This window comes from Anomalospiza imberbis, chromosome 5, assembly GCF_031753505.1.
Source record: "Anomalospiza imberbis isolate Cuckoo-Finch-1a 21T00152 chromosome 5, ASM3175350v1, whole genome shotgun sequence".
Classification (NCBI taxonomy): Eukaryota; Metazoa; Chordata; class Aves; order Passeriformes; family Viduidae; genus Anomalospiza; species Anomalospiza imberbis.
Window position 1 is genome coordinate 45,304,051 of NC_089685.1, and position 16,783 is coordinate 45,320,833.

At 41.1% G+C, this 16,783-nt stretch overlaps 1 protein-coding gene across 4 annotated transcripts in view; it reads right to left on the reverse strand.

Annotated features, from left to right (window-relative positions):
* KIAA0930 (KIAA0930 ortholog) overlaps window positions 1-16,783 on the reverse strand; it is a 73,934-nt gene that overhangs the window by 25,529 nt on the left and 31,622 nt on the right. For 3 of the 4 annotated variants that reach the window (XR_010999174.1, XR_010999173.1, XM_068190442.1), the window contains exons 3-4: window positions 4,431-4,538; window positions 2,398-2,475 (exon numbers count right to left, since the gene is read on the reverse strand). Coding sequence is in view for 2 of the 4 variants with exons in the window: in XM_068190442.1 (XP_068046543.1) it covers window positions 2,398-2,475; window positions 4,431-4,538 (186 nt within the window). In the remaining 2 variants the exon portion in view is untranslated. The remainder of the gene's footprint in view (window positions 1-2,397; window positions 2,476-4,430; window positions 4,539-16,783) is intronic. The other variant, XM_068190444.1, reaches the window with a different exon arrangement.

Below are 16,783 nucleotides of genomic sequence, written 5' to 3' on the forward strand. Positions count from 1 at the left end.
TTAACATCTAAGGGGAGGAGATTGATAACCAACAGGGAACCAAATACTAAGAACTGTGTAATGTGTGACCAATGAACATTGAACCAATTAATTTCTATGGTTTTTGACTGTATAAGTATGTGAAATATCTAATAAAAATTATGTGTGATGATTTTCTCTGCACAGTACAGGCAATGTGTGGGTGAAATGATTTCTGTTGCACATCCTGGCCAGAATAAAGTAATGCTTTGATTCTCTAACACTAAAAAGGTTTTTGAGAGTTTTTGCTTTTCTGGCAGTTTTGGCTCACAGGAGGACAAGCACTTGGTTTCTCATCTGCATCTTGTACTTCTGTTTCTTTCCCTATCACTATGCTTCCTCTTGCACATTTCTCCCTCCCAAGCAGTTCCTGAACTCCTTTAAGTGACTTTGCTTGTGACTTTGTTTAAATAGCTAAAGGCTTTAGATTTTATCATTCCAAAAGATAAGTGAGTAGGTAAGGAGGGAGAAGAAATTAATACCAAGCAGATTTCTTTGCTTCCACATTTGTTTACAAGCAAAGTCTTAAAGAAACTGTCAAATCTTATCCCACTGTGAACATGCCAAAAGCTATAGATCTGACCAGGCTGTCAAGCTCTGACATTCTTGCTACAAACCACTCAACACAAAACATAATTAAGGATTGGATATTAGATATTCATGAGAGGGAAGGTTTAAGACCAGAAACATCATTAGAAAGCAATTAGACTTTTCAAAAATGCTACCTGAACCAATGCCTGAAACAAGGACCTTTTCCAGGCATCCTGGCTCTCACACCAGCCAATGAACAAAACACCCTCCCAAATTCATCTCCAGTCAGGCACACCTGAGGAAAATACAATTTGTGGAGATCTTATTGTCAAGCCAGCAGTTTGCAAAATAAAGTCAGCCTTTTTCACACTGGCTTCATGCCACAGGCACTCACTTGTGCGAACAGAGTAGATTTGTCATAGGTCTTGAGTAGGACAGTAAATCTTAGGCCATCAACATCTGGCTGCATATGGGCAGGAGAAGACACATTTTCTAAATCAAGAACCATCAGTGCAGAAATGCAGATCCAAACCAGCTGGATTTTCTTCATTCAAAACCAACACCCTCAATAGTGGATGTGACAATGAAATGCCCAACTGCAAACATGCTTTCACAGCATATGGCATTGTCTTTGTCTCTCTATAGATCAACGTGATGATGCTGAAATGTTTCTGGTATGGACTGGCAAGTTTAATGTGGAAAAGGGAAGACAACAATTTATAAGCAGTCCCACAGTAGGAGCTAGAAAGAAGGAACAAAAACTTCCTCTTCATTCCAAATACTGCTCACACGCAATAAGGGCATATCCCTCATCTCCTTCCTAGTTTTCAAATCTGCAAATAATATTTACAGATTTTTCTCAAAAACATTTGCAGAAGTTAACTTGTGGTGAATTTTGGACTAGCCAACAGAGAAAAAAACAATGAGAAATAACAGGCTTAAATCAGCAGTGCAAAGTGGCATCTCAACAGCCCCTAAAGAAGAAATTATGTGTAATCAATGTAAATCACAGAGATAATAATCAGCATTGCTAGTTCTGTTTGTAGGCAAAGAAAAAGTTCTTTTAAAGTGGTTGAACTTAATTAAAAACTAAAGAGCATTGGTTTATTTAAGTAATGCCAGGCAAGCAGCTGCATGAACTAAGGGAATGGAAACACCTGGGAGAAACAGCCATTTAAATCCAAGAGGAGCCTTTTAAAAGAAGAATTTCTTCTAGCTAGCAGAAGTTGCTTCAAGATCTACATTGCAAATTGAAACTGAGTGGGGAAGCTTCAGGTTTTTTTGTTCCTATCCCCTTTATGCTTGTTATTCAGTCTCTTCATCTATGCTAAACCCTGGAGTAACTGCACACAAAAGATAAAAAGCATATGGAAGGAATGAGCAGTTTAAGAGACTAAAAATCTTGTAAAATAATAATTTTAAAAAATGGTAATCAGTAAATTGTCTGCCATTTAGCAGCTCTACATTAGAAACTTACCCTGAAGGCTCCTCATATTCCAGATCTCATACAATTTCAGGTTTAGTCTCAGCCTGCGGAACAGTTGGGCATCATATTCCTTCCTCCCCCTGGCACCTTCCCTCTCTCCCTAAATCCAGCAGGCAAAGATATACACCTTGAAGCATGCAGGGGTCTTCACAATTCTTTGAGAGGGGCTATAAAGGACATTTAGATCTCAAATCTAGATAACTGGCAAGAAATACCACTATATAAAGACTTGAGATGCTTCAGGAGGATGAATCTGTCAGACCACAGCCTGAGAACCACTGCCCCAGTTTTGGAGCAGTTTTTAGGATTAGGTAGTACTGGATACCAGCCTCTGATCCAAAGCAATAAAAGGGGAAACTCACCTGAGATTTCTTTTTGTGAATATGAATATCTCCTCCATTAGAGCGTGTGCACACAGCACAGGTCACCACATAATCGAGCTGGAACAGGGCAGCAGACACAGAAATTAACATTTAGAGTCCAGAAAACAAAACATTCATGTGCGTGAAGCAGAACACATTCTGTCTAATGTGTTTAGCTGTCTGTCTAAAAAGTAAGGTATTTTGTTGTTGCCATTTTCTTTACTCTCTTTACTATACTGAACAACCTACAATTTTTTTATTAATTTCATAATAAAATGTTTTTTTTTTTTCACCTAAACCCATTAGTAATTCATTCTTTTTTGGGGGAAAGGAATTGTTTGGAACCAAGGGGTTTGGAACCAATTGGTTGGAACCGGTGTTTGTTCATTAACTCAGTGACACCAAAATCGCTTGTACAGCTGCTTGTTGAAATGCACAACTGATGGGTAAGGAAAGTCCTGCCAATATTGTTTAACACGAGCTTAATTTCAGCTGGGGGAATAAGCAGCACACGCACCCACCCACCCATCCATCCCCACAAAGCCCTAAGCACACTTTAGGATAGAAATGGAAAATATTTCCTCGCTTTGAATAGGAAAAAGAGACAGTAATGAACACCAGTGACATGTTAGAGAGGTCAGAAAACACTAGCACAGCCTTCCAAACAACCTGAAAAAACTTTTAAGGAGCAAGTGCAATAGCTCTGGACAGCAGTACCCAGCTGTAATAACATCTCTGAATTCTGACTGTGGCAAATGTATCCTGGTTTTATTGGGCATCAAATAAAGGCAAAAACTGCTCTCTGCAAAGAAGCTCTGCAAAGAGACTTCTGGGAGGAAGGAGAGAGAATGAAAACAATTTGTTTTCCAGGATGTGTGCCTGAGCCAACAGTTTCCCATTCTGAGATCATAATGTTATATGTAACAGGTATAATTCGCGCCATTTTCTTGCTTCATATATATATAATGTTAAATAGTTGTTAGGATGTACCTCTTGGCATTAGAAGCCCCCCCTTCTCAGGCAAAACTAAGTGTGTGTTGAAACCTGATTTACAAGCAAGGGGATGTGGCTAGCCAGGAGATGGGCCTTATCTGAGGCGATATGGAGACACCCAGGCGCTGATCATCGCGTGAACGACCCGAGATGGATATCAGGAACATCCCCCCGGGCCGATACATGTGAATACTCTGTTCCCTTAAATTTCATCAAGAGTTTCCAGGACACCAGACTTTGAATTTCTCTACCTTGTCGCCGAGAAGGAAATCTCATCAACTTATGGGACTTTAAATGAAACAAAGGACTGAATGCCGAAATCCTGGCCTCAGGCAAAATTTTCCCTATAAAAATCGCTTGTACCAGGATGGTGGTGTGGGGGCATAGAGTGAAACCTCTGCTGAGGCTGATCTCTGTGTCTTGCACCCAGCGCCAATCCCGGGCTCGGCACTGTCCTTTTCCGTGTGGCTGGCTAAGTTAGATCTCTATTGTTAAAATAAATTCTTTTTATTTTTTTTAATTTGGCTGGATCATTTTTCATTTATAACAATAATGAGCAAAACCTTTAAGGGTTCTCAAAAAATTACAGTAATAGTCAGCTTTCCTAAGCCATAATGTAACACACATAATAACCAACAACCTGTAAGTCAATTAAAGAAATAATTAGTTCTAGCTTCATGTTCCTACCCCCAAATATTTTATCAAAGTTCTGTTGTGAAGAGCAGTAACCCCTTAGCATAATTTATGACACTGCATTTACATTCTTCTCTCTTAGCTGTACCAGTGAACTCTAATGGAAATGCTGCTTATCTATGTCTCATTCATTCTCAAAAAACATTAAATTGGATGAAGCCTTCCTTTTACAAAACTTTGTTACAGAGCACAAAACTCAGCCTAGCTTCACTGCATTCAGTTAAAGTTTTTTGTATAAAGCTATTAGGACTCCACTGAAAAATAATAAACATCTCAGTTTAGATTCATTTAGATTCTGAAAGGCCAAACTGCATAAATAATGAAAATTAGATAAGCATCACTGTTACCTTCTGCAGGATGAGGTTCAAGTAGACACTCTCTTCCCAGTCAATGTCAGGGTCTCCCAGGCCAGGAAGCTTCTTAGAATCTCTCCGGTAAACTTCAACTTCAACCTGCTAAGAAAATACCACATCTCTTTGAAAACTATTACTTAGGGGTACCTATTTCCAAACATAAAACTGGAATCAGAAGTTGTACATCACATAGCTTCCTAGTTTTCTGTCAGGATCAGAATTTGCTGACGATACAAGGCTTTGTGTTGAAATGTACTGGGAAATCATGGGATGTGTAGGCAAACAGGGAAGAAAGGCAAGAGAATCTCTCTGTGCAGGAGCAGCTCTGAACAGGGACTTGATAAAAAGAGGGTGCTGCACAGGACCAAACGCAGATCCGAACCAATGTGGTTAATCATACGTTCTCCGTTTATTGTTTATACGATGGCAGTTTATATACACTTCCAGATAGTTTACAATCATGAGCACACTCTCATTGGCAAGCAAACATTGTTTGTCTTTGTCTTAAAGTGGTAAAAGTTTCACACTGCAGACCTATACTAATTCACACCCCGAAAGCTCATTATACTGTGTTACCCCTTAACATAATTTCTGACTGCGCCACAGGCTTATTTCCAACTGCGCCATAGGCTTCAAGGCCTCACCGAGTCTGAGGCCTAGGCTGGGGTAGCTCAACCTTCACTCTAAACATACAAATCGCGTCCTCTTTCCCTCAGAAATTCTGCTACACATCTCACTTTTGGACAGGAGCTTAATTTATTTCTTGTAACAGGTATGTTTCAGCAAAAAATGAAATTAATAAAATCAGGGATGCACACAAAACTGTATTTCTCTTAACAAAATCCCTCAGAATCAAGCATATCACTACACTAATGCTCTACACAGTTCAGACCATAGCTATTGCTTGTTTTCCATTGGCATGGGAGTCTCTGGGAAGACAAAATCCAATCATTAAATCATAGAATATGCCAACTTAGAAAAGAGCCACAAAGATCATCCAGTCCTACTCTTGGCCCTGTACAGGACCATACCCAAGAGTCACATCACATGTCCCTTGGGGATGGTCCTGTGCACTCCCACAGAGGATATTTTGGAAACCTCTTTGTACTGGGCTTGCATGGCCAGGTTTTGGTAGCAAGGGAGCTACAGAGGCAGCTCCTGTGAGCAGCTGTCAGAACTTTCCCTTATATGCAGCAGAGCCAATGCCAGGCAGCTCCACTTCTGACCAAGGCTGAGCCTGTCCATGAGAATGGCAGCACCTCAGGAATAACAGGTTTAAGAAGGGACAGGCAGATGCCTGAGAGAGGCTGTGACCCTATGGAGAATCCACAATGCAGCAGGTTCCAGGCAGTATCTGAGAGAGAAAAGCCGAGGCTGGAGCAGGTTTGCTGGCAGGACTTGTGACCCTGCAGGGCACCCACACTGGAACAGCCTGTGTCTGAAGGACTGACCCTGTGGAAGGGACTCTCCCATGGGAAGGACCCCAATCAGGGACGCTGAGATCAGGGAAAGAGTGTGATGAGCCCTTACACTAAGGACAAAAAGGTGGAGGCAATGTGTGAGGAACTTACCATAACTTCCACTCCGCATGACCCTGTGTTGCCAGAGGGGTGAATAGGTAGAGAAAACCAGGAAAGAAGGCCAGGAAGAAGGGAGGGGTGGGGAGAAGGTGTTTTTAAGATTTAGTTTTATTTTTCATTGGTAATAAATTAAATTAAATTCCCTAAATTAAGTCTGTTTTGCCTGTGACAGTAACTGGTGAGGAATCTCTCCCTGCCCTTATTCTGACCCACGAGCCTTTCGTTGTATTTTCTCTGCCCTGTCCAACGATGGAGAGGTGTCCCTGGGCACCTGCCAGCATCATCCTGCAACTTCTTCTAAAGGTTTCACACTTCCAATACAAACTAGAATAAAAATAAATAAATAAAGCTGGAATTCCAAAATATAGTGAAGAACGGGGAAAAAGTAAAATTTCAGGATTGGCACTATCATCAGATACCATGAAAGTTGAACACACTGTTCTTAACCATTAATTTCTAAATGTAGAAATATTTTTTTAAAGGTTTGTAGACATCATTCTTCTTTTGGCTTGTTTTTATTCATTCCCATACATGATTTTTTATTGGTTATATTGCCACAAACTTACATGACACAAACTAATGACAGTTACTGCAAAAAACTAAAGATGTGAGTAGATGAGGGAAACAATCTAATTTAGATTCATCTCCAAACAAAGGTAATATTTGCAGTTCTGCGCCTAAAAACACAGAAACATGACATGAACAAAATTCCAGAAATATCCTGTGGAACAACAGCCATCCTGTCTCTGAAGGAAAGAAGTGGTGAGAAAACAGGGTGAAGGCAGGACTGAGCAATGGCAGGGTAAAACTCCAGCTCTAAGTAACAGCAGGGAAAGCAAAACCAAGTGCACAGCAGATGCCGTTTCAGTCTCTCATGTCTCTGTATCCTTGGAGCCTTTACTTTAAGCCAAGAAGCAGTTAATCACCTCATAACACTGAAGTTTAAACCTCCCTCTGCAGAAGTCAGCCACTAATTCTTTCTGCTGGTGAAATTCACTTACACACAGGAACAACTTCTCCCCTGGAATTACAATGCCAGTGCTCAACAACTCTTTCATGGAATGCCTTGCAAGTCTTCCACAGATATTGACAGGAAGAGGGCTTTGTTTAACCATTTCTTCCCTGTGCACTAATTCAGGGTAGGATTCCTTGGTGTACAACCTGTGGGTCAGGGCAGAGTGGATCTCCATGAATCATAGCTCTCCATGGACTGGAGAACATGCTGGACTTCAGACAGCTGAGTACTCCCAGGAAAACAAAACTGTCCCAGCCAGGCATCCAGGAGACACTGGGCCTTTTCCAGGTCTGCTGCTGACTCACCTGACCATGCCTTCTCTTTGTGCTTTACCTGGCTCTAGACCAGACGCGCCCTCCTGCAAGTGTGAAAATAGAAACAACTACATAAATACTAACAACTTATTCCCAGTGAAATCCAAAATCCAAGCTATATATTTGCTCATTCAAATCAGTGACCCTTCTGAAGCTGAAATCCATGATGCCACCTTTGTATCAAGTTTTCACAGGGTTCCTGAGCTACAGCTGTAAAGGCGAAGGACCTCAGCCAGGCTGACCTTCCACATGCCATGGATATTTTACCATGTTACTTCATCACAAACCCCAGTTAAATGACCTTTGGCTAGGCAGTACCTGGGAAAATACCTTGTGTGTTAAGTACCACAACCCTGCTTTGAGAACTCATTCCAGTGATTAATCATCCTTTTGGCTCCAAGTGTGCAACTTCATTAATTCAGCTGCTTTCCTTTTGCCAGCCTCTGGATCTTGTCATACCAATTTACGTATTTATATATATATGAAGAAGATCTTGAATACTCAGTTTTGGGTTTTTTGGTTTTGTGCTTGGGCTTTTAGGGTTGTTTCTGTCATGTGTTAATCTTTGCTAATCTTTTAAATAAAACAGACAAAATACTTTTAGGACACCTCTGAGCCTCTCATTAGGCACTGCCACAGAACTTATGCTACTTTGCCACCCACTTGGTGTTGACTAATGCACATTCTAAGTAATCCACTTTCAGACAGCTGGAACATTTTAATCACAAAACATGGAAAAATCCATTTAAGACCCCAGTCTAGGTTTGAACTCTTTGTGATAGGGTTTACAAGAAGAAGCAGTATTTTGCTGGCAGTGATGTTGTAGATGAGTAATGAGATGGTTGGTTCTCACAATTAAGGGGTGAACATTATATGTATGTTAAGAGAAGTTTTATAAATGTACAGTTATGTTACTACAATGTGTCCCCCCCCCCCCCAGTATGGTTATCATGGGATCTGGGCATTCGGGAAGGTTGGCTTGTTACTATGGTAACACCTGACCTCCTATATGAATGTAAGAAAGTGACCTCCACCACTGGATGGCAAGGAAGGACTTGACTGACAAGGATCTAGGACGGGCTAGGGCTATAAAAGGTGAAGCACCCATTTTGAAGAGGAGCCATGTGAGAGGCCACAGGGAGAGGCCACAGGGAGCCACAGGGAGGGGCTCAGAGCGCTGTAATTTTTCGTTATTTAGTCCTTTTGTTGTATTTTTTTGTTAAAGTTTAAGAAACCTTTAAAATTTTAAAAAGTGAGCGGTCTTTTCTCACAAGTGAGAAGACAGGCAAAAAGCAGATCCTGGTTTTCTTCTAAATAGAAGTCTAATGGAATTACAGGTCTATTTGTAAGTAGAACCATTTTTTCAGACCACATTCACTAAAATAGAGTAAAGGAGAGAGGGTTGAACATGAAAAGGGAGAGGAAATAGACACAGGGAACAAAATTCAAGTCTTTTTCCACAAACAAAAGTTCAACAAGAAAATACTTCTATTGTCCCCAGAGCCAGCTGCAACACAGAGACCAAAATATGATTTCTAGGAACTTACATTGACATTGAAGGCTTGCTTCAAAACATCAGGAAAAAAATCCACAAAAATAAAAAGCTTATTTTAAATGGATCCATCTACTATGAAATCAGAATGATGATGCAGCATGTGCTCAGGTTTGAAAAGCCCCATCACACTGCAAGTCCAGCTCTTGTGGCTGCATCATTAGAGGCATCTTACTCACATTTTATCTAGGTACTTCCTTTTACCTGTCTTTTCTGGAGCAGAAAGGTGTAATTTCAAAATGATATCTTGAATTCAAATCAAATTAAATGGTCTTTCTAAATTCACTGAACAAAGGAATTAAAGTCTTCTCTTCCATTCTTCAGATCCACTCCCAAGCAGCTCTAGTTTCTTATGCTCTTTTCTTGTGCATCATCCATCAGCCACTTGTTTTATTTCCTCACACTTTAAAAACCTCCTTTCATACTAAGTACTTTGAATGGTGTAACCTGGGTGGACATTAACAGTGCAAACTGCTATTACCACTGCAGAGAATAATCTCCATTTCCAGACAACTCTTCTCTTGGATAGCCAATACTTTGTAGCTCCACAGACATTTAATTAAGCACCTCATCACATAGCTGGGATTTCTATGTGACATCTTGTCACTTCACTCCAGCAACTCAACTTACAGCAGCAGGAAACCAGATCCCTTCGATACTGTGTTTCTAGATTGCAAGACAAATGTGTATTCTATTTGCCATCTGTTAGGTATGGCAGTTATATCTTCTGTTAATGGGGCAGTTTTCTTTATCTCTTCCACAAACCAATCCTCCCTCCAGGAAATGTTTTCTCCTAATGGGCCATTGAGTGTCACTACATGACTGATAAAATTCCATCATCCCATTGGGAGATGCTCCGCCCAGGGGGAGGAGCCAAGCATTCCTACCTAGATATAATCTGAGATTTTGGGACACCAGAAACAGCCTTCTCCACTGGATTCCCAGAGGAGCAGCCCTTTTCCACTGGATTCTGAGGGAGACAAGGCACATCTACACCACCACTGGATCTTCAGAAGAAGACAACAGGATCCCTTCTACAGGATCACTGCTCCAACAGAACCACATCTGTCACTCCAGGAGGACTGCAGCCACCATTTAATGGGACTGCTACCAACACCCTGACCCACAGGGTGTCAGGTTGTATTCTTATTCTGTCAGTGTTGTTTTGTATTACTGCATTATTTTTTTTTTATTTTCTTCCCTAATAAAGAACTGTTATTCCTGCTCCCATATCTTTGCCTGAGAGCCCCCTTAATTTCAAAATTACAACAATTCGGAGGGAGGGGGTTTACTTTCTCCATTTTGGGGAGGCTCCTGCCTTCCTTAGCAGACACCTGTTTTTTCAAACCAAGACATACCGGTACCTATGGATTGCCACAGCACGAGCCTGGCAGAAGACAGCAGCTGGAGCTGTGTGGCTTTCCTGTTCCACCTAAGGAGTTTCCCATAAAACAGCAGCACCACCACAGTGTGAAGTTGTTTTAGAGTTTGCAGGCACTGATACACATCCTCATCCATCCCCTCTCTGAGCAGCAGTTTTGGTTTTCCAGTCTCCAAGGCATCAGGAAAGCCTCCCTAGACAGCTGGATACTCAGTTGCTTCCATAGCAGTCTCCTATATAACTAATACAGATCACGCTTCACACAGCACAAGCTATTTAGTTATAAATTTGAACTTATAAGATAGCATTTTTACCAGCATAAGCACTGGCAATTTTTTTTCTCTTAGGGGAATAAAAGATATCTTACAAGAAAAAAATAATGAAAAATATGCATTAAAAAAAAGTATAACAAAAAAGTGCTGTTAAATGCTAAACACCAGCCATCAAGCCACAGCAGGACAAAAAAAAAGTATTTACATTAACACTGCAGTTAGAGTTGATTTCTAATTACACATTCCTAAGCTGGGCAGAACATTAAACCCACTTTTGTATTTGTATCCTTTCAACACACACATTTCAAGTAACTTTTGAAACATTTTATATAGCACCAGAGGTCCTACTGTAATAAGGCAGTTTATGGATGTGAAGGAGAGAGAATCTGTGACTAAAGCAGCCTTTTATTCAAATCACCTGGTTAGACAGCAAGAACAAACTTTGGGGCATAAGCAGTCATATTTGGCACCTCCCGCAACAAAACTTAATCTATTTTTCCCCACTGTACACAGACATCAATTCTCACCCCAAACCTCACCTCTCCAGTACCCTTATAATGTAGTATCTCCAATGGATTCTCAACACTTAGGCATTTCTGCAGCATCTCCATGACTAACATCACCATGTCTATCACTGATAGAAAGTGCTTTGGAGGTGCTTCAAGCTGTAATATGTTACTGAAATGCTTAGAAGAGTCCTAAAAAAGAGTCTTCAAATCCAAGTAGGCTTGCTCCTAACGAAGTGAACTAAAAAAATAAAATACATATACACACCCTTATAACTTTCAAAATATTATTTTGATAATAGATCTGAGCACAGATAAAGATGTGGAGACCCTAAGGTTTGAATCAGCCTCACAAATGTTATAAAGCTAATTTAATACATTAGTAATGGGGAAAGGATGGGTTATATTAATTTCTGCAATTAAAAAAATGTTAAAAAATTAGTAAGCCATGTGACCCTGATTTAATGCAGAGCACTCTTTCTAGGTTGAACATTTCATGGTGTTTTTACCAGCAGATGCCTAGTTTGGGATTTGCAGAAGGTAGATTCAGTCTGAGCAAAAGCTACCCAGCTTTAGCTGGGTTTGTGTGCAGTGATTACTGCTCATCTGGCTCTTGAGGAGAAGGTTCAGGTAATTTATTAAAAAAAGGAGACACTGCACGTAAGAGTGCCTGAAACCAGCAGCAATGCGGGTCTGTGTGACAAACACCGCAATCTTTGCAATGTCTCTCTCTAGTTGTAGCACTTCCTTCAGCTCCAGCAAGGTTGGTTAAATAGACAGAGATCTTACAAAGAAAAAATCATAAAAAATATGCAAGGTACAACAAAAAAGTGGTGTTAAATGCTAAACATCAGCCATCAAGCCACAGCAGGACAAAAAAAAATACATTAACACTGCAGTTACAGTTAATTTCTAATTACACATTCCTAAGCTGGGCAGAACATTAAACCAAACCCACTTTTCTATGACCTGCCAAAAGTCACCAAAACATGTCCAAACCTTCCCTGCAGCACAAAGCTCTTTTGCGAAACCCCCCACACCTCCAGACATGGAGACACTGGTCACTCCTGGCTTCCCTCTTCATACACATCAAAAGCAATTCAGGAAAAAAAAAAAGACTATCTCAGGAGCTGTCTGGACCTTTGGCACAGGAAAAGGGCATTTTCTCACACCAAGAAACCCCAACAAACAGCATGTCAAATATCCCAGGACTTGTGCTTACTGTGTTTCAACAAGCTGGGAAGCCCCACACGTGCAGAGCCACATTCGGTACCCAGCAGTGCTGGAGAACAGATACTCACCAGGACACAGGCTGGGCTGGCCAGTTGGCCATCAAAATCCATCTGCTCATGCATCTGTTCACCAGTGACATCCCTGTCTCTGCTAAATGAGAAAGAAATCAAAGGAGCCTGCTATTTTCTGGAGCATGCAGAGAAGCACTGTGGGAAGGGTGCACTCCCAGTCCTGTCACTCGGGGAAACTGATGTTACAAACCTCCACTGGAATATTTATACCCAAGTTAATACTTCAAAGGGGACAACAGTATTCAACAATGCAACAATGTCCTAAAATGAAAAAGAAATTTTCTTTCAGATGTCATATGGAGAAGCTTTCTTTGGATTATGGCTACTGAAATTTTCACTGGTGGTAACAGCAGAGCACAGTGTAAAGAATGCCCTCCAAGACAAAATTCCTATTCTCTGTTTCTGGATACTATCAATTATTCAGAAGTTGCACCTGATCCTCCTGGAACACTCTGGAGCCCACATAAAGGCAGCATAATGCCCAGTAGCTATGGCAACTCGACACCCACAATAGCTATAAAGCTGAAACAAAGCCCACTGCAATAAAGCAACTGCAAACTGTGCAAGAAGCAAAGTTCAGTTGCAGAAAAACTGACCATTTTGAAAAATTTGCTTTTGTGCCAATAACTTGAATTCTTTGCCCACAACCCCTCTGTACAACCAAGAGATCACAAACTTTGGGAACTGTGCTAGTGTCTCAGTTTAGAGGAAAATTTAGGAGAAGACCACTCTGGAACAAATAAGGGTTTCATCAATCCCTTTTTGCCAATGAGAGATTAACACCAATGGATGAAAGTGAAAAAAAACCAACTGTTTATTGACAAACAGAGTGCTAATACGGGATGGGAAAAAATGGTGAATAAATGCTAGATACTGAACTGTCAGACCTTGCCCACCCTGCCCCACTGGAATAAAAAAAACCCAAAATGCCAGGGACAGAGGAAAAAAAAAAAGGTGGTTGGCTTTTGTCTCAGAGAAGGAAAAAAAAAAAAAAAAAAGGGTTCACGCAGCAGCTCGGGCAAAACTGTGAAAAATGTTTTTGTGATTCGTGTCAATTGGCAGTGGAATCAGCAATTGAAACTTTCTGACCAAATAGCCAAATAAAGCATTGAAATAGAAGAAATATAGTAAAGAGATGAGGTAGCAAAATAACTGATCAATAAAATAGAATAAAATAGAGGAAGTTGTGGGGTACAGCTAAAGGGATATTGCAACAGAGCAACTAAATGCTTACGTTTAATAAAAAGCTTGACACACTTGACAAAAATCATGTAGCCGACACCAGTAAGGCCTCCCTCCAGACAACCAAAGGACAGGAAGCCAACGACTACCTGGAAACATTATGAAATTGCTGATCCCAGCTTATTGATATTTGCTGATTCAGACTAACACAAGCGCATTGGAAAATTCTTTGTAGGCTTAAAAACAGTAGATATACCTTGCCAAACTTGTAAGTGGTGTGTGCCGTTAGTGGAGCGGTGACTCCCCAGCCACCCAGTGCTGCTTGCTTGCTTGCTTTAAAATAAAAGATATAGCAATAAAATTCGGTTTGGCTATGAAAATTTTATATCAAAACCAAATCGGAACCTGGTGAATCTCTGATGTTGGTCTCCTCTTCACAGCAGATGAAACTGGTGTATTTAGGGTCCTTTTGATAGGGAAGATGTCTTTACAAACAATGCGATGGCTGAAGGTATGGATATTACCATCTTTGAAATGTGTCTTAATGTGTCTATTAACTTCAAGCAACAGTTTTGTTGCAGAACCCAGACAGTCTGATTCCTGATAGAGACAAGAGGTTTGGGAAGGCTGCACCTTCGGAATACCTCAGCCAATGGGGAAAAGAAGAGGGCAACATGCAGCTAGGAGTGTAGGATACAAGGAGGCTGTGCCCTCCAAAATCTTGAGAGGGGAAAACCCCACAGGCATGTCCCAGTGGACACTCTCTCCCTTTATTCGAATAAAGTTGCAGGACTCTTCTGTCTGCTTTATGGCTTTTCATAGCGTGATTTTCCATATGCTTTCTTTCGCTGGGTCGGCTGTTCTGAGATCGAGAGGCAAGATGGAGCGGTCCCTCAGCTTCCTGCCCATCCCCCAGCTAATTTGTCCCTGTCAAATCTCCCATCTTGGACCAAAATCAAACCAGTTCAGGAAAAAAACAAAGGCTGAGGATGGATTGCTGTCGCAGTCTACAAGGCCAGGGAAAGGGAAAAAAAACCTTCTTGCCTAGGCTAACAAAAACCCAAGCTAGCTAGGGAACAAAGTAATGCCATTGCCAGGGAGTGAGGCTTTGAAAAAAGCCCTTGCAAGAGCCCCAGGGCTCCCTGTCCCCATCCCCACCTTACAGCTACAGCAACCTTTTCTGGGCATAGGGCAGACAATCAGGGAATAGAAAACCACCTCCAGGCAACTAGCCAAAAGCTCTTAGGGAGAAAGCCTCACACAGTTGTGAAGGAGAGCAAAGCTGAGCTTTTTTCCTTGAACAAAACTCTGAGTAAGATATGCTAGATCTTTCAGCCCTTTATTATTCCACCCCGGTACCTTCTAGGTACTGATGGTACTCGGCCTGGGGCTCTCCGAGGGAGCTGCACCCACACAGTGGATCCCTCACTGCCTCCACTGAACAACTGCAGTTGCAGTCTCAGCTTGAAACAATAAAGTTGTCCCAGGCTGAAATGCAAGATGTTATTCATTTCCCATCTGTGAGCAGTTTCTTCTTATCTTTTCTACCTCCTCCTTATCTCTTATCTTCTTATCTTCCCCCACCCCGGGAAGATATCTGTTGTTAATGGCACATTCAATGTCACTGCCTGACTGTTGAAATTACATCATCCCATTGTGGGATGCTCCGCCCAGAGGGAGACAAGCATTTCCTGACTGAATATAATCTGGGCAGCTTCCCACTGGGAACAGCTGGGGTTTCTCCACTGCACCATCAGAGGAAGATTACACTCTTTTACAAGATCTGACAGAACCACATCTGCCACTTTAGGAAGACTGAAGCCATTCCAGTCTGGACTCCCACCGCTACCAGAGTGTCAGGTTGTATTCTGACTCTGTCAGTGGTTGTTTTCTTTCCTTTTGTATTATTGCATGTATTTAGCTTTTTTCTCTTCCTAATAAATTGTATTTCTGACTTGAAGTCTCTCACTGGTTTTACTTTTCAAACCAGAACAATAGTCAACTCACATGTAGCCTTTATTCCTCTTGATATTCAATCCTGCAAAACTATTCCCACTACTCACATGGGTTTTAGTGCTGCTGCAATTCCCCTAATTCCTTACAACCTAATCTTTCTCCTGTCATTTATGGATCTGGTTGCAGGTAGTGGCTTTATGACCTAAGACTACCCTGGAGTTAAAAATTTAGTTTACCTTAGAATGAGAAGTGCTCTGATTTGTCAAGTCCAGCCCCTGAAATTTAGGGTTAATTACACTGCTCATTATCCTAACTCTTTTAGAGAAGATGAGCTACCACTGGAAACATCTCCCAAATCTGATTTGCTGGCACCCTCTCCTCCCACCCAAGTGCCCTTCTGGGGGAAGAACAGACATTGGTCTATGAGTAGCTCTGAACTGAATGGTGAAGTTCAAAAGCCACATCCCACTTAGCTCTTAATGAGAACAAGAGTAAAAGGCATGCAGGGCAAAGCAGCTAGAAACAGCAGCTTCCTCCATCTTCAAAGACAGAAAACTCTCCTGTAACCTTTGTTCTTCATCACTCTAGAACAAAAAACTGCTTGTCCTCCCCATCTGAGGGCACACATCAACCAACTTTTTTAGATCCTGCAATTGCCTTGAGACTGTGTTTTTACTCACTGAATTTTCACTTTTTTCCCACTCTTACATACATTTATCGCTCAATATTAAAGAAATCACCTTAAAGTTAATTATAGCTCATGCAAAAGTACATCACAAGGAATACCTACTGAATGTACTGTGTTTTCTTCTTTTCAAGAAGCACAAGACATTCCTTCTGACTGGCAAGTCACAACCATAGAAAACAAAAGATTTAACAAGACTACACATCTGCTTTCAATATCTGCACATTGTATATGAAAAAGTTTCTGAAATTATAAGAATGAGTAAATTATACAACTGAGAAATGCTAACAGGACTCATAGAATTAAAAGTTGGCTTCAACCATAAGACCCAAAAAATCAAGTTCTGCCTTTGTAACTCCAGAATTAGCAGAAGAGGTATAAAAGATGAAAAACAGAAGTGCAAGTTGTTCAAATTACAGCAGTGGTCTGAATGCTCAAAAATGCTCATCAAACAAATGAGGGGAAAGCAAAAATGTGTAAACCATAAGTCACATGGGTGTGGAAACTGTTAATCCCTAGCCTGGTTGTGACATCAGGACAATGGTTAACAGTGGCTAAGTAAGACAGGGCTGGGAGTTCAAATATGCTCAGCAGTATCAG